The sequence below is a fragment of the Microtus ochrogaster genome, chromosome 7, assembly GCF_000317375.1.
Source record: "Microtus ochrogaster isolate Prairie Vole_2 chromosome 7, MicOch1.0, whole genome shotgun sequence".
NCBI lineage: Eukaryota > Metazoa > Chordata > Mammalia > Rodentia > Cricetidae > Microtus > Microtus ochrogaster.
The window spans coordinates 72,616,293-72,632,653 of NC_022014.1; the positions used below are offsets into that span (position 1 = coordinate 72,616,293).

A 16,361-nucleotide genomic window follows, 5' to 3' on the forward strand; every position below is an offset into this window, starting at 1 on the left:
CCCCCCCCCGCTGTTTGCATGTGTGTGTGTGTGCAGTTATGTGTGCATTGGGAGACCATAAGTAGATGACAGGTGTCTTTCTGGACTGCTCTCCACCGTACTAAGACATCGTTTTTATTGCATGTGTTCTATGTATGTGTGGGGGCACCCTTGTGCCATGGTGTGCGTGTGGAAGTCAGGGGACGGCTTTGGGAACTCAGTACTCTCCTGCCCCCAGTGTGGGTCCTGAGGATCGAACTCAGATCGTCAGGCTTGGTGGCAAGCACACTTACCTACTGGACTAGCAATCCAGTCCTGATTTACCAAACCTGGGGCTCACTTCTTCAGAAAGGCTGGAAGACTGGCCGTCAAGCTCAGGGAATCCTCCTGTCTCCACTTCCCTCACACTAGGAGGGTTATAAGTGTGTTGACATGGATCCTGGGAATTTGAGCTCACACTTATACTTCAAGTGCTTTACCGACTGAGCCGTCTTCCCAGCCCTGTGACTCATATTTTTTCTAAGTCTATTTCTTTCTTTAGATAAAAAAAAAAAATTAAAAAAAAAACTTGGTCAGTGTGTCTTTGTGGGTATATTCACACATAAGGGCATTTGCCCATGGAAGCCAGAAGAGGGTGTTGGATCTCCTGGTGTTGGAATTACAGGCTGCCCAGCATGGGTGCTGGGAACTGAACTCTGGTCCTCTGCAAGAGGAGTCTTTACTTCTAATCACTGAGTCGTCTCTCCTGTGTGTCTGTTTCTATCCATGGATGATTCTAAACTGGTTCAAATCTTGATTTTGAGGTTCAAAAACTCCCTGAAGTGAGTGACTTTGACATACGGGATCTATAAATAAAAAGCGTTGGTCCTGCCAGTCTGAGTTAACCTCCGACTCATTTCCTTCCGGGGCTTCCTTTTCCTTGCCCACCACCGGGTGGCTTCTACAGTTGTTCTCAGGGCTATCATTCCAGCCCCTGAGTGAGTCCCCCATCCCTTCTCATTTGCCTTCCTGTAGCTGGCCAAGTCCTGAGCTGCCTACCATTCCTTGCAGGTTTGCGGACTTCCACGCAGCTGCCTCCACCTGCTCGCCTTCGCGAGCCTCCCTGCTTACTGGCCGACTGGGTCTACGCAACGGAGTCACGCACAACTTTGCCGTCACCTCTGTCGGGGGGCTTCCACTCAACGAGACCACCTTGGCCGAGGTGCTGCAGCGGGCTGGCTATGTCACTGCCATGATAGGTAATGTCCCCTGGATAGTTGCTTCGAGATCTGAGAGCCACCAGAGGGATGGCGGCTGCCTCTTCTGCTCGCTTCTGCGTTTTCCTTGGTTACTCTCTGGGTACAGATGGCAGGGATGCTCTTAGCTAGCTGTCCGTGACTGGGAAGGCCCGGCAGTGCCTGAAAACATGTATAGAGTTCTCTCCTCCCAGGGTAATAAGCTTTGTGGTAAGTGATTGCATCCATTAGGTCAGAGGCTCAAAGATACCATTGGGAGCTTTTCCGGACACTCTCTGCTATCCTGAGCGTGTGGGTTTTGTTCGTGTGCGTGTGGCTACGGCGTCTCGGTTTCAGGGTCCTCCATTGTAATTAGGTTCAAGGAGGGGAAAGAGAAGAGAAGGAATGGGTCCCAGGCACAATATACCCACCCATTCTTACCAAGAAATGGAATCTTTTGTTTAAGATAAAAATTACCCCCCCCTCCATAGTTTGAGGCCAGCCTGGTCTACAAGAGCTAGTTCCAGGACAGGAACCAAAAGCTACAGTGAAGCCCTGTCTCGAAAAATTAAAAAAAAAAATTTCCCCTCCCAGGGCTGGAGAGATGACTCAGTGGTGAAGAGCGCTGGCTGCCTTTCTGGAAGACCCGGGTTCAAGCCCCAGCACCCACATGGCAGCTGGCAACTGTCTGTTATTTCAGTTTGGGGGACCCTATGCCCTGACATAGACATGTATGTAAGCAAAACACCAATGTCCATAAAATAGAAATAAATCACTAAAAAAAAAAAGAAGAAGAAGAAAAGAGAAAAAAAATCCTTCCTTCCCAAGTACAGGGCTTAAATCATACCATTCAGAGTTGGCTTAACCTGGGCATGATCGTCTTGAACAAACTGACAGCTTCGGGCTGTCTGTGCTGCAGCCCCTACCTGGGATGCACAATGCACTCACTGGGTGCTGTCTCTGTAGAAAACAGTCCTGACCCCGCCCCCACCCTGCCACCCTGTGAAATCTTACTAGAAGCGAAACTGAAGACGTGGATATAGGATAGGAAAACAGCAGTCAGTTCCCCGGCGTTCCCTCCCCTTCTCACTTCCTTCCTTTCCTCCTCTCTGTTTTGTTTCTCATGTATTCCAAGGTGGCCTCAAACTCATGACGTAGCTGAGGGTGACACCGAACTTTTGACGCTCCTGTCCCCACCCACCTCCTGAGCACTGGAAATTTAGGCACGTGCCACCATGTCCGGTTTTCCGTGGTCCTGGGGCTGGCAGCCGGGGCTTCATGTATGTGAGGCAAGCCCTCTACCAACTGCATCCCTGTCCTTGTTTGTTCCTGAAATAGGGTCTCACTGTGTAGCCCAGGCTGGCCCCAAATATATAGTCCTGTTTGCAGCCTCTGAGTGCTGGAATTCCAGGCATCATTTCCTTGTACATATCTTCAAAGCACCTCTACTCAGCCTGGACTATGTTCTGGCCCTAGGGATGCATCCGTTCATTTACACAGGATTATTATTCTCCTATTGTAGAGCGAGAGAACTGTGTCTTGATCCTAAGGACATCTGCTTCCCATTCCTGCCTCAGGCAGGTCATGTCTGTGTCTGTACAGGATCTGACCCTAGATCCTGGGGCCTCTCTCACAGATCCCGAGACCACCCAGCAGTTCCTACAGCCTCCTTGGCCTGTTTGTGCTTGTTGACTTTCAGAGTTCTGGCCCCAGTGGGATTCCTGTGTCTCTCTGCCACAGTCCCTCAGCAAGGGAGGCTGTGCCAACAGACACGTGGCAGAGAGGGTCCTCCTGGGTGAGACTCTGGTCTCTGGAGCCTTCTGGGTTAGCTTGGAGGAGATTGCTTTACGCAGACCAAGGACGGGTATCTCCGCTGTTGCCTTCCCCACTCTGAGTTCAAAGGCTTTGCGTTCTTTTATAGGCACCGGAACTGGAGGATGACATTTGTCGTCTCAGAAGGAGAAGAGGAAGAAGAGGCCAATAAAAATTATTTTCTCTTTTTTGCTTCCTGTGTGGCTAGTTTTAGGTCAACCTGACACAAACTAAAGTCACCGGAAAGGAGGGAACCTCAACTGAGAAAAATGCTTTCCTTAGATCCAGCTTCAGGGAATTTTCTTAGTTAGTGATTGATTGGCGGGGGAGGGCCCAGCCCATTGTGGGTGGGGCCTGGGTTCTATAAGAAAGCAGGCTGAGCAAGCCCTGAGGAGTAAGCCAGTAGCCAGCACTTCCTCTGCATCATCTCCGGCTTCCAGGTACCTTTCCTGTTTGAGTTCCCGTCCCGACTTCCTTCAGTGACAAACAGTGACGTGAAAGAGCAAGCCAAACAAACACTTTCCTCCCCCAGTTGCTTTTGGTCGTGGGGTTTCATTACAGCAATAGAAACCCTAACTAAGATGCTCCTTCCCGCTCCTCCCCTGAGGTATAATTACCAGGGCATCAGTACCAAGAGGGCACATGAAGCTCCCCTGGGGGTTGCCTGTTAGAGAGACCTATTAGATACATCCATTTAATCCTCAGAGCCAGGTGGTTTGGTCTTTGGACTGAGGCTAGAGCCTTCTACAAAGCAGGGGGCTGGGCTCTTCTCCGTCTGCTTTGGTATTGTGGTTCCTTTTTGCCTTTAAACACAAAGTAAACAATTGATCACAGGTGTCTGTGTAACTTCTCCACCCCCACCCCCTTCCCTCTCTCCAACTGCATCTTTTGTGAACCCTGGAGAAGACTCATACCTGCTTATGAATGAAACCCACCAAAGGGCTCTGGGGTCCGTTCACAGTGCTCAACACCGCTTTGGCTCTTCATCTGTGTTCATGTGTTTTTACCCCTTCCCTCCTCATATTATTTTATATTTAATCATAATTTTATTTTTTCAGACAGAGACTTGCTATGTATCCTAACTTTGAACTCTTATATTATCTAAACTGGCCCACTGTAAGCACAGACATGTGTCACCAGGCCAGGCTCCTCTCAATTGTTTCCTTCCCCCCCTTCTTCTTCTCTTTTTTAACACAGGGTCTCACTATTCAGTCCTGGCCGGCCTTGAACTCACTCTATAGACCAGGCTAACCTAGAACTCATAGAGATCCACGGGCCCCTGTCTTTCCGATGCTGGTAGTAAAGGTGTGCACAACCAGACTCGTCCTTAATTGTTTCCTTAAAAAACTTGCTTTTCAGCTGGGTGGTGGTGGTGCACATCTAATCCCAACAGAGGCAGGCGGATCTTTGTGAGTTCAAGGCCAGCCTGGTCTACAGAGCTAGTTCCAGGACAACCAAGTCTACCAAAAACAAGCAAACAAACAGCAGCAACAACAACAACAACAACAAAAAACCCAAAACCCTGTCTTGAAAACAAAACAAAAGCAAAATTTGTTTTTTACATCCACAGAATAGAGCTGGGCATGGTGGTATATGGCCTAGCTCTCAGGAGGCTGAGAGAAGAGATTCCGAGTCTGAGGCTGGCCTGAGCTACATAGTAAGACCCTGTCCTGAGTAAACAGAAGAGTTTGCAGTTGCAGGAAGGGGATAACGGACTGATTCCGGTTGGGTTTTACTAAGGCCACATCAAATAGTTTACTTAGTCACACCCCTATGTCTTCTCTTCTTCTTGCTGGCTTCTCTCCTTTCTGTTGTCAAAGGTTGTCGCAGTTTAGATCTTTGGATTGATTGTGCATCGCTGGCCCGCTTGCCTTGGCAGTGGTTTCCTGGGATCCAGTCCTCAGAGCAAATGAGCAGATCAGAGGTTCTCACGGTCGTCAGTGCTCTGCCCCGCGCTGGTGGAGCCAGATCTGCAGGTGGCTGAGTTTCTCATTTGCTGCCCGGTGGGTGTCTCAGCGCCGGAGCTATCAGGGGAAGTGACCTCTCCCCTGGCCTCTGCACACTGCTGACAACATTACCCAGAGATGAAGATGCCAAAGCCAGGCAGGGTGGGGACCTGCATCCATCTTCATCTTTGCAGGATCCTCCACAAGCCGTATGCTCCCAAAGGAAGGGACTCAGCTGGGCAGCATCACTGGGCTGCTGGGAAGAAAGACCATCCCCAGCTCATCTTTCCCACAGGCTCCTGAGTCATCCGGTCCTTGCTTGTCTCCTGTCTCCCTGTAGGATCTCTTGGGGTCCTAGAGAGAAAGCTCAGCGAGCACACAGCACTGGCTGGTTCTCCTGTCCTCCCTCAAGTGTGAAACTGATGGGAACTGAGTATGTGATCAGCTTCTTGGAGAGTCTACATGTTCCCGCAGAGCCCCATCTGAATGTCTCTCTCTTTCTCTTTCGGCAGGCAAATGGCATCTTGGGCACCACGGTTCTTATCACCCCAATTTCCGCGGTAAGAATTCTTTTGGAGTTTGTTCCCTGGGAGCCAAAGAATAAGGATCCCTGTGTAAAAAAGCTGTATGAGCGTTTGAAGCCATTGTATCCCTGGAGATATTCTATGTTAGGACATCTTTGCTTCAAAAGTCCCATCGGTACATGCAGGGTACCAATGCCCCCATCCTCACATCTAGACCCTTCCCTGGTCCCCTACCTTGTCTGTCTGTCCACTGTAGACCATGTATTTCCTTCCATCTCCCAGTTCTTTGCACCTTTGGGAACTTTCTGTGAATTCCTGACAGCGCAGGTAGAAAGAAGTAAAAACAAAATGGTCTGGTGGTTTGCTGGAGCATGAATGTGTCACGGACCCAGATAGAGGAAGCTGCCTCCTGGCCGCCTCCTGGCCACCTCCTGGCCTCCTCCTGCGGCTGTCCGCATCCTCACAGCTGTCACCCTTGAAGAAGAAGGTCAAGACCAGGCTGTCAAAGTGGATTCTCTAATCCCTCGGTGACACTCTGTGAATGTCAGATTTGCCAAAATATGGGTGTTCTTTCCAGTTTGTCGTTTCTGCCTCTGTCCTTTCCCCAGCCCTCCTTACAGACTGTCCCTTACAAGCCATTTACCATGTCAGCACATGCAGCCCTCTGCCCAACATGTGTCTGTCTGTCTTCACCTACCACTTTGTACACAAACAGGTGGTCTTTTCCTTTAGCGATAGTCCCTGACTGTTTTGCAAGCTTCTCCCTCACTTTGCCCCAGTGTCTGTCCCTAACTGTACATAGGGCTGCATTGTGCCTGAAGGATTCTTTTAAAGGGGCACAGAGGGCAGAAGACGCAGCTGTGCCTTTTATAAAAAAAAAATGGCTGATAGAGGAAAGGAACACCGGGCCGGTTTACTACAAAACCTTATTCCAGAAAGTAGGTCTCGCTCCATGAGTGGGGTTGGATTAGATCCATTGGTGGTATCTTAAGCACTGTTCCTGGAGTCCTTGGCAGAGAGGCATACTGAGACTGTGCCCTTCTTAGAAGAAGAGGGTCCCTTAAGGATTGTGAGTCTGACCCAGGAGTCAGAAGTGGGAAGAAAGAGATCTCCTACCTATTTGCTGACTTTGCACCAAATAGTACTGGAAGCCTCCTTGCTTGGACATATGGGGTCTCTTAGCTGCTCTCTTCTGTTCCTCCTGCTTTTGTGCTCTGCCTGGCTCCCACAAACCCCTGTTTTCCCTTCCAAATCCATCACAGATCACATCAAACATCACACTTTGCCATCATCCATGCTCCCCCTGCTACTCTTGGTTAGAGACCAGGGCTCCTGGGAACACTGAGGCTTCTGCCTAACTCTGGGGTCTGAGGGCAGCTGATATCTAAAATAGGAGTTGGTATACAGCATGGGCCAAATCCAACACCCTGTTTCTGTACATGCAGTTTTATTGGAAACAGTCTTCTTTGTTACGCCTATCGCCAAGGGTGTTTTGTGCTATAGTGATAGAGTTCAGAACTCATCGTAGAGACTTCTTGTCAACAAAACCTGAACTATTTACTCATCTTGACAACAAGATGACAACAATACATGGCTCTGCCATTTCTTTATCCATGAGGTATTCAGGTCTATTTGTACAAATGAGGTTGACATGGCACTATTGGGTTTTCTTCAGCACTAGTAACATTTACCAGCCACTGGTTTCCTTTCTGCTGTTAGGACAAATGTGAAGACCAAAAGGAACTATGGGAGGAAAGGGTTTATTTGGCTTATACTTCCAGGTTATAGTTCATCAATGAAGGATGTCAAAGCAGGAACTTAAAGCAGAAACTACAGAGGAATGCTGCTTGCTGTCTTGCTCTCGGAACTTTGTTTAGTTAGCCGGAACGACCTTGCCTAGGGAATGGTGCTGCCCACAGTGGGCTGGGTCTTCTGACATCAATGAGCAAACAAGGCAGTGGCTCAATGATGTGCTCACAAGCCAGTTGGATCTGGGAGGTTCGTGAGTTGAGATCCCCCCACTTCTCAAGTCACTCCAAGTTCTGTCAGTTGATAGTTAAAGCTCACTGGGACATAAACCACTTGCTGGTAGCTGAGGAATCAATGTTCCAACTTAAGGAGTGCAGTACCAAAGAGAAAAACCTTTTCATTCGTTGCTGGCTGAGAATCTGAAGGCTGTGATTGGGCTTTGAGAAAGAAAGAGGAAGAGGCTAGCAGGAAGTGGTAAGGAGCCGCTGTTTTATAGGAAACTACACTAGAGCTATGCTGGGCAGTTTCTGTCTAGCTTCATTGGTAAGAGCTACAGAGCAGGCGGTTCCAGGCAAAGCCGCTGGGGTTCTAGGGTATGAGTCACATGAGAAACGGACCGGAAACACAGATAGAGCAGGCAAGAGGCACTTGCTGGGGCTGAAGAGGCCACCGACCCACCCTGTTTGCCAGGCCCAGTTAAGAGCTTGAGTTGTAGAAGAGATAAGCTGAGGGATAATGCCAGAAAAATGAAGAATTGGGGTTATGACATTCTCGTTTGTTGCGGGAGCCCCTTCCAATAGCCGCTGAGATACCAGCCCACTGGGGCGTGGTCTCTCTCCCTTTAAAAAGCGGCCACTTCCCTCTGCTCGCTTCCCTTGAGTAGCCTCCGTTCCTGACTGCCCAGAGGGCTGTTGTCTGGGACGGTGATCTGTAAGTTTTTCCCCCTTAAAATAAATAACCTCTCTAATAATCATAATTCCAAACTGGTGTGGGATTGTTTGTGACTTACGCCTTCACTCGTTCTTATTTCCTCCTCCCAACCGTTAGAGTCCTGGCTGGCTTAGACACTCTTAGTCTTATTTTCTTTGTTATGAACTATGTATTTACTTTCATTTTGTGTGTGTATACACACATGTGTGCTGTGGCATGCTTGTGGAGGTCAGAGGACAACTATAACAGGCTTTCTTTTGGACTACCAACCAACTCCCAAATCATGACATGGAGACTTCATATTCATGACGAATGCTCAGCCTTACCTTATGCTTGTCCCACTGACTCTTATAACTTAAATTAACCTGTTTCTTCTCATCTATGTTTTACTCCAGGGCTCTTTACCTTTCTTTCATTCTATGTGGCCTACTCTGTGTCTGGCTGGCTGGTGACTTCCCCTCTCTCTTTTTTCCTCCTACTTATTCTCTCTGTCCTCCAGCCCCTCTTATCCCTTTACTGCCTAGCTATTGGCCATCCAGCCTTTTTTTTAGACCAATCAGGTGCTTTAGGCAGGCAGAGTAACTCATCTTTGCATGGTTAAGCCAATGCGGCATCAACAAATGTAACCCGTCTTCACATTGTTAAACACATTCCACAACAGACGACTCTTGGGACTTAGTTCTTGCCTTCTATCATTTAGCTCCAGTGATTGGAGCTTACGTCCTTAGGTTTGTCGGCAAGCACCTTGACCTGCTGAGCCATCTCACCGGCCCCACAGAGAAAGCTTCCCAAGGACAGACTTTTGATCCCTTGAGCTATCAGGCATGCAGCGGCTCTGTCTCTTCTTCTAACCAAGCACTTAACCGCGTGTATCACGACCGTGGAGGATGCTAGATGACCAGCGGTTCCTGATACTTCCTCCCAGTCTGGGTTAACTCACATCACAAGACATGCCACAAAGCTAGTCTTACAGCCAGAACCCGGCAAAGTGATTTTCTTTGCGTACTTCAAAGGGATATTAATCAAATCCTCTTTTAATTACACACGCTAGAGCGCTGCAATATTAAGTCGCAGGAAATTAAATCTCGTTATGAGTGTAAGAGGGGCAGGCATGCTGAGAAGCAGAGAGTGGGGGTGCTAACTCATTGCCCCTCTTCTAGGTTTTGATTATTACTTTGGAATCCCATACAGCCATGACATGGGCTGTACTGACACCCCTGGCTACAACTACCCTCCCTGTCCAGCATGTCCCCAGAGCAATGGCCTATGGAGGTAAGAATGTTCAATGCATTGACTGTCAATGCATTGACGGTGGGCTTTAAGTCGAAGTGGAGACCGAATTCTAGAATAAATGAGATAGATAGGGACAGCTGAGGCAGCACACGAGATAAAAAAGACATGCAGGGCAAAGGTTTTTTATTTATGCCCCAGTGCAAAGATGGGAACTACAGTATTTTTTTTTTTTATGTTGGAATTTTCCAGGATCTCGGAATTGTTTAGCTCACCTGGGGAGAGCCTTGTGCCTGCCAAGATCTCACACAGGTGGAGCCTCCCTCCTTTGCCTGCTGGCTTTACTCCTAGACTACATCCTATTTCTCTGGCCCAGACTTGTGATATGGGGGAAGGTACAAATGGAGAGACAGAGACAGAAAGAGAGAGAGAAAGACAACACAGAGAGAGAGAGAGAAAGATGGGGAAGACAGAGAGAAAGACGCACACACAGATGGAGGGGGAGACAGAGAGAGAGAGAGAGACAGAGAGAGACAGAGAGAGAGAGAGATAAAAGAGATACAGAGACAGAGAGGGAGACATAGGCAGCAAGAGACAGGCAGAAAGGAGAGAGAAGTAGACAGACAGACACACACACACAGAAAAAGAGAGAGAGAGAAGGAGAGAGTCACTAAGCCTTACTGAGGAACAAATTAGCTCGGTCCCCAAGCTCCTCCGTCTCAGAGCCTGTGTCGTAGTTACTCCTGAGGCCACAGGTGTCTGAACAGCTTGGAGAACGTCTCAGCTGACTCATTAGATAACATAATAGTTAATATAATAACGGTTTTTAATTGAGAAGTTGTTCCATTCTGGGTACTACCCACCCTTACCTGTAATCCACGGGACCAATTTGTCTTGCCCAGGTCACACCAGAGATGGCAGGAGATAAGAATCCAGATTTCAGTCTGCGTCTCTTTAAGTCGAGGGCCCATGTCCTTCAGGTTCACTCCTGTGGCTGTTGGGATTGAAAGCATTGCGTTATTGGGTGAGACTTGAAATGGCAGTGGAATTCAGTCAAGGCAATAAAAAACTGTAAATTCCGCCAAAAATACAGAATAACCAAGCCAACATCATAAAAACCTTTTATTTTTGTAAAGATTCATTTTATTTTTATGTTTGTGTGTGTACGTCTGTGTGTCGGTTTGTGCACGTGGGAGCAGGTGCCCACAGAGGCCAGAAGCAGGTGTCGGACTCCTGGAGCTGGAATTACAGGTGGTTTTGAGCCACCTCATGTGGGTGTTGGGAACTGAACTTGGGTCCTCTGTAAGAGCAGCGTTCTTAACTGCTGAACCATCTTTTTTTTTTTTTTTTTTAAATGTGTTTGGCAATGATTTACCCAGTTTGACGTTACCCTCTAGACTTCTTCGGCGGGTATTACATGCATGCAGGTGTAGTAGAGTTTCAGATTGCCCCCAGCCCTTCTGTAACTGTCCTCGGGAGGACATGTGCGACGCTGCATGACTCTTGCCCTTTCACCTACTTCTTGGTGATGAGCAGGGCAGAGGGATGGCATTTGTCATCCAGGCATCCCCTGTAAGGGGCACAGTGACACCGTGATGGACAAGTAAGTCTCCGGGACTAAAGATAGCTCACTCAAGCCCGTGGTCAGGGGAGCTGTGCAGCCAGGAGACAGCAGTCTGTCAGATTCACATCAGCCTTAGGACCTACGCCAAGAATTGAAAACACCCTAGGCCATCTTATATATTCTGCCCTATTATCAGATTCCCCACCTCCCCCATGAAATCCTGGTCACCGACTTAGGACAGGTACCCACAGAACCCAGTGTTGCCCACCATACACACGGTCACTGAGGGTGGACAGTGGAGAAAGCCAGCAGCAGGAGTTCTGGTGGGCTACGGGATTAACCTGTTCAGACCTCAGCGTGTCTCTCTGCAAAATGGGAACTGTAATGTCCCTGGCTCATGAGCATCTCGTCAAGTTTTACAGGGTGGCGGGCTCATCCAAGGAGCGTAGACACGACTGGGCTCTTCAGTCCCTTGGGATCAGCTATTAAGTGTTTTTATCTGTGCGTATCGCTGCAGGGAAGCTTTCTGTGACTGTTTAGGGTGTGGAAATGAGCGCCCCCCTCTCTGTGTTTCCCACGCAGGAGCCCCGAGAGGGACTGTTACACAGATGTGGCCCTTCCTCTCTATGAAAACCTCAACATTGTGGAGCAGCCTGTGAACCTGAGTGGCCTTGCACGCAAGTACGCGGAAAAGGCAGTGGAGTTCATTGAGCAGGCAAGGTAAGGCCAAGTGCTCTGCTCTCTCCCCTCTTCCACACACGCCAAGTCCTCCCACTCTGGGCCTGTCAAGGCAGGGTTCCATGCTTCAACAGGCACGCATGCGCATGTGTGTCTCCTATATTCTAGCAATGTGAGTGTTCCTAATGAACTCTCTGGTCCTGGGTTAGAAGCCCCTCAAGTACGTGTACTCAGCCTCCCTGTGGTCTTTGACTGTCCTGCCTTGCTTAGCACAATGGTTGTGGGCATTTTTTCTTCTTCTCCTACTAGAGTGTAAGTTCCTGGAGGGTAGGGCCTAGCCACTACATTCAGGGTACTTACTCAGGGTATTTGTTGAATTCATTTGCTAGCAGGCAGTATGAGTTCCTTTTTGCTGCTATAACAAATGACCACCAAAGTGGTGGCTAAAACCAACTGTAACCATAGTAAGTTCTCCTCAGGTCTGGATGAAAGATGTTTGAAGCCAGTCTTAGAGGGCTAGCATCAAAGTGTGAACAGGGCTCATTCTTTTTGGAGTCTCTTGGTTTTTGAGATGGGGTTTCTCGGTGAAGCCCTGGCTATCCTGGAACTCATTCTATAGACCAGGCTGTCCTTGAGCTCAGAGATCCACCTGCCTTTGCCACCTGAGTGCTGGGATTAAAGGTGTGCGCCATCACTGCCTGACTTTCTTTTAGCTTCTAATGGCTGCTGTCTTTCCTTGGTTTATGGCCATATCATTCTAATCTCTACTTCTATTGACCCCTTGTTATTTCTACGGTAGTCAAACGCTCCTACCCTTCCTCTTTTAGACAGTCCCCCGCAGCCCAGGCTGGCCTCTAACTTGCTATGCAGCTGAGAATGTCCTTGAATTTCTGATCTCCCAAATGCTGGAATGTGCCACCGTACCCAGCCTTTTTAAAAAGACACTAGCGATTGATAGTCAATATCAGGAACCAGATGTGGTAACACAGTTCAGCACTCAGGAATTCAGGAGGCAGAATTCACGGCTTGCCAAAAAAAAAAAAAGTTAACCAGGAAATATCAAGATGATCTCATCTCAAGATCTTTATCATAATTATACCTGTAAAGTCCCCTTTGCTGTGGAAGGTAAAGTTCTCCATTTCTAGAGACTAGGTATGTTTGGGGCTTGTTATCCAGGGTTCCAAATAGGCACATCTATAGGGCCCACAAAGCAGGTCTGAAGAGTTAGCTCAGTGGTTAAGAGTACTGGCCACCCTTCCAGAGGATCCAGGTTCAGTTCCCAGCACCCACATGCTATCTCACCAGCACCTGTAGCTCCTGTCCCAGGAGACCTTATTCTTCTGGCTTCCAAGGACACTGCACGTATGTGGTGCAGGGACATACATGCAGGTAAAGCACCCATATGCATAATACAGAATTTAAAGAAAGCAGGCTGAGCACGGGCAAACATACCCCATCTCTTGTAAACAGTAGCTACTTAGCTCCAGCCATTGATGATGGGTGAGCCTGGAACGTGAGCCTCCGGTATCAGATCTTCCCAGTTTCTGGAAGAGACAAGCCTGATCGTGCAGACTTAAAATGGCTTCATCTGTGGATGGCTAAGCAGACCAACTCGTGACCTTGCGGGATCCTGCAGTCCTTGCTCAGCCATGTTGGGCTTTCCTAGAGACAGCATCCAGGAGGGCAGAAGAAGCAGTGGGGTCGCCTCAGTCTTCTGTGTGTGCTCTTCATAACACAGGCCGTTACTTCAAGCCCAGATTTCAGAGTAGCATCCCAGGAGGCTAGGGCTTCTATCTGAATGAGTCCCCAGACTTCTCTGAGAAACACTGTCAGTGGTCTCAAATTGCTGGTATAGGTGGAACCTTCTGATCTGGAAGGTTGAGCATCTCCCAGCTTCCTGCAGCTGTGAAACGGCCCTAGTTCCCTCTGCCCTGCGACAGGCAGATAGTTCATGGTTGGTGAGGGCCATTTCCTGTTGTTTTACAGTTTAAGCCTTCTGACAGGAGGGATGGCGGCTGGCTAGGGCTGGGGACTGTGTAATTCTTGCTCTGCAGGGGCGGTGGAGCCTGGTACCCATCAGTTAAGGGACTCATTAAGAGACAAATCAATTAATGTTTTCTCCATAGCAAACAAAGAAAATAAGAGTTGACCAATTTTTCAAAATGAGAGGTGTTGAGTTCATTGACTTTTTAACTTCACAGAAGGGTTAATCATAGGGCATGCAGGTTTCTTTAAGATTTGACTTGCCGATTCAGCCATGACTTTCTCACTGAAACAGAAAAGCCCCCTGGATTTGCTCACATCTGTGATGGATAATTTTATGTCAACTTGACACAAGCTAAAACCATCTGAGAGGAGGGAACCTCAATTAAGAAAATTCCTCTGCAAGATCAAGCCGTAGACAAGCCTGGAGGGCATTTTCTTAATTAGTGATTGATGGAGGAGAACCCAGGCCATTGTGGGTGGGACCACCTCTGCCTGGTGGGCCTGGGTGCTGTGAGAAAGCAGGCTGGGGGCTGGAGAGATGGCATCTTCCTTCCCATCCCAGATGCCACCCAACACAAACAGACAGATTTCTAGATTCAGTTCGAAGACCTATTTTCACCCATGGCCATCCCTATTCCTTTTCCTGTATGGATGCTCGTGTGAATAATGGATCTTTAAATTAATGAGCTAACAATCTGTAAGCAGTCAGAGCTAATTTCCCCAGTGATGCCCCTGCCTTGCAGTAGCTACCTGTTCCTCAGGTCTCATGTGATCCTCTTATCTATCTATCTATCTATCTATCTATCTATCTATCTATCTATCTATCATCTATCTATCTATCTATCTATCTATCTATCTATCTATCTATCTACCTACCTATGATCTATTTATCTATCCATCCATGTATCTATTATCTATCTATCTATGATCTATCTATCCATGTATCTATCTATCTATCTATCTATCTATCTATCTATCTATCTATCTATCTATCTATGATCTATCTATTATCTGTCTATCTATCTATTTATCTATCTATCTTCTATCTATTCATGTATGTATCATCTATCTATCTATTTAATTTCTGAGTCAGGGTCTTATATGCTAGCCTTGAACTTGATATGTAGTCGAGCATGACATTGCAGTTCTGGTCTTCCTGCCTTCAGCCATTGAGTGCTGGCTTACACATGTGCACCACTGTTAGGTTTTAAATTAGAGGACTCTGAAACAGATCACCGGGGAGTAGGAAGCCTATTAGAATAGCTGTTGATGCCATGGACTGAGAGATGCCATGTTACCTGCAGATGTGAGATGCCCAATGTGGGTGCTAGGGACTGAACCTGGGCCCTCTGTAGGAGAGCTAACTATTCTTACCCACTGAGCCATCTCTCCAGCACCACCCCAGGAAAATCTTACAACATCCCAGCTATATAGGTATGTAACATAGGTCCATAAGCCAAACATTTCCTGATAATAAGTCACAGAAAGATTATTTCTAAGCAATTCTGTGGCATACATGTAATTTTTACCATTCATTAAAGATGAGCTGTGTTTGTTTATTTTTACATGAAGATTTAAATCCTCTATGGCATAGAACCTCTTCAGAGTTCATTGATGTTACAGTCCTATAATCTTGTAGAAAATACCACTTCATACAAATATGTAGTACAAAGTGGGAAAAGTGTATTTAACACTATTTTAGAAATGATTGGGAAGTCTGTCCTGATGGTAAGCCAAAATCCATCAAGTGATTTAAAAAAGAAAAAAAACCCTCAAGTCAGCAACTCAAACAGCCCTTTTTCTTTTCCTTTCCTTTTTTTTTTTTTTTTTTTTTTTTTTTTTTTTTTTTTTTTTTTTTTTTTTTTTTTTTTGAGATAGGGTTTCTCTTTGTAGCCTCGGCTCTCCTGGAACTCACTCTGTAGACTAGGCTGGCCTCAAGCTCGAGAATCACCTGCCTCTGCACACCTCTGACTAAGGTGTGTGCCACCACCACCTGGCTCAAACAGCTTTTTTAAAAAAAATTTATTGTATATATGAGTGTTTGCCTGTATGTATGTATGTGCACCATGCATGTGCAGTATCAGAGGAGGCCAGAAGAGGGCATCAGGGTCAGATGGGATAGGGTAACAGTAATGGAGGTTTAACTTCAGGCCTTGTATATCAAGCAAACAAACTACCCCTAAGTACATCCCCAGGCCATTTTTTTCTTTTTCCATTTTTAGACAAGGGCTCACTAACTTTCCTAGGCTGGTCTTAAATTCACCTTGTAGCTCAATCAGGCCTTGAACTTGTGACCTTCCTACCTCAATTTTCTAAGTAGGTAGGCCTGCCCCCATGAGACCATGGAGTCTTGGCTAGGAGGCTGCCCCAGGTACCTCAAGCCTTTCACCACAAATTATCCAGGTTCAGTATAGAACAGAGCCTTGATCTAAATGTCCCCCGTGGTCACACATATCAAGGGATTCCTTGTGGTTATATCTTCTAGAACAGTGGTTCTCAACATATAGGTCATGACCCCTTTTTGGGGGTCAAATGACCCTTTTACAGAGGTTGCATATTAGATATCCTGGATATCACATATTTATGTTACAATTTTATAACAACAGCAAAATGAAAGTTATGAAGCAGCAATGAAATAATTCTATGATTAGGGGTCACCACAACATGAGGGACTGTATTAAAGGCATTAGGAAGGTTGAGGGCCACCAGAATTAACACAGTGGTCTGGATGCTTGGATTATGAAGAGCA

At 47.2% G+C, this 16,361-nt stretch overlaps 1 protein-coding gene across 2 annotated transcripts in view; it reads left to right on the forward strand.

Moving 5' to 3' along the window:
• Positions 1 to 16,361, forward strand: part of Arsg (arylsulfatase G) — a 130,569-nt gene that overhangs the window by 75,501 nt on the left and 38,707 nt on the right. For both annotated transcript variants that reach the window (XM_026780199.1, XM_026780200.1), the window contains exons 3-6: positions 1,030 to 1,217; positions 5,464 to 5,511; positions 9,315 to 9,426; positions 11,531 to 11,668. In XM_026780199.1, the coding sequence (XP_026636000.1) occupies positions 1,030 to 1,217; positions 5,464 to 5,511; positions 9,315 to 9,426; positions 11,531 to 11,668 (486 nt within the window). The remainder of the gene's footprint in view (positions 1 to 1,029; positions 1,218 to 5,463; positions 5,512 to 9,314; positions 9,427 to 11,530; positions 11,669 to 16,361) is intronic.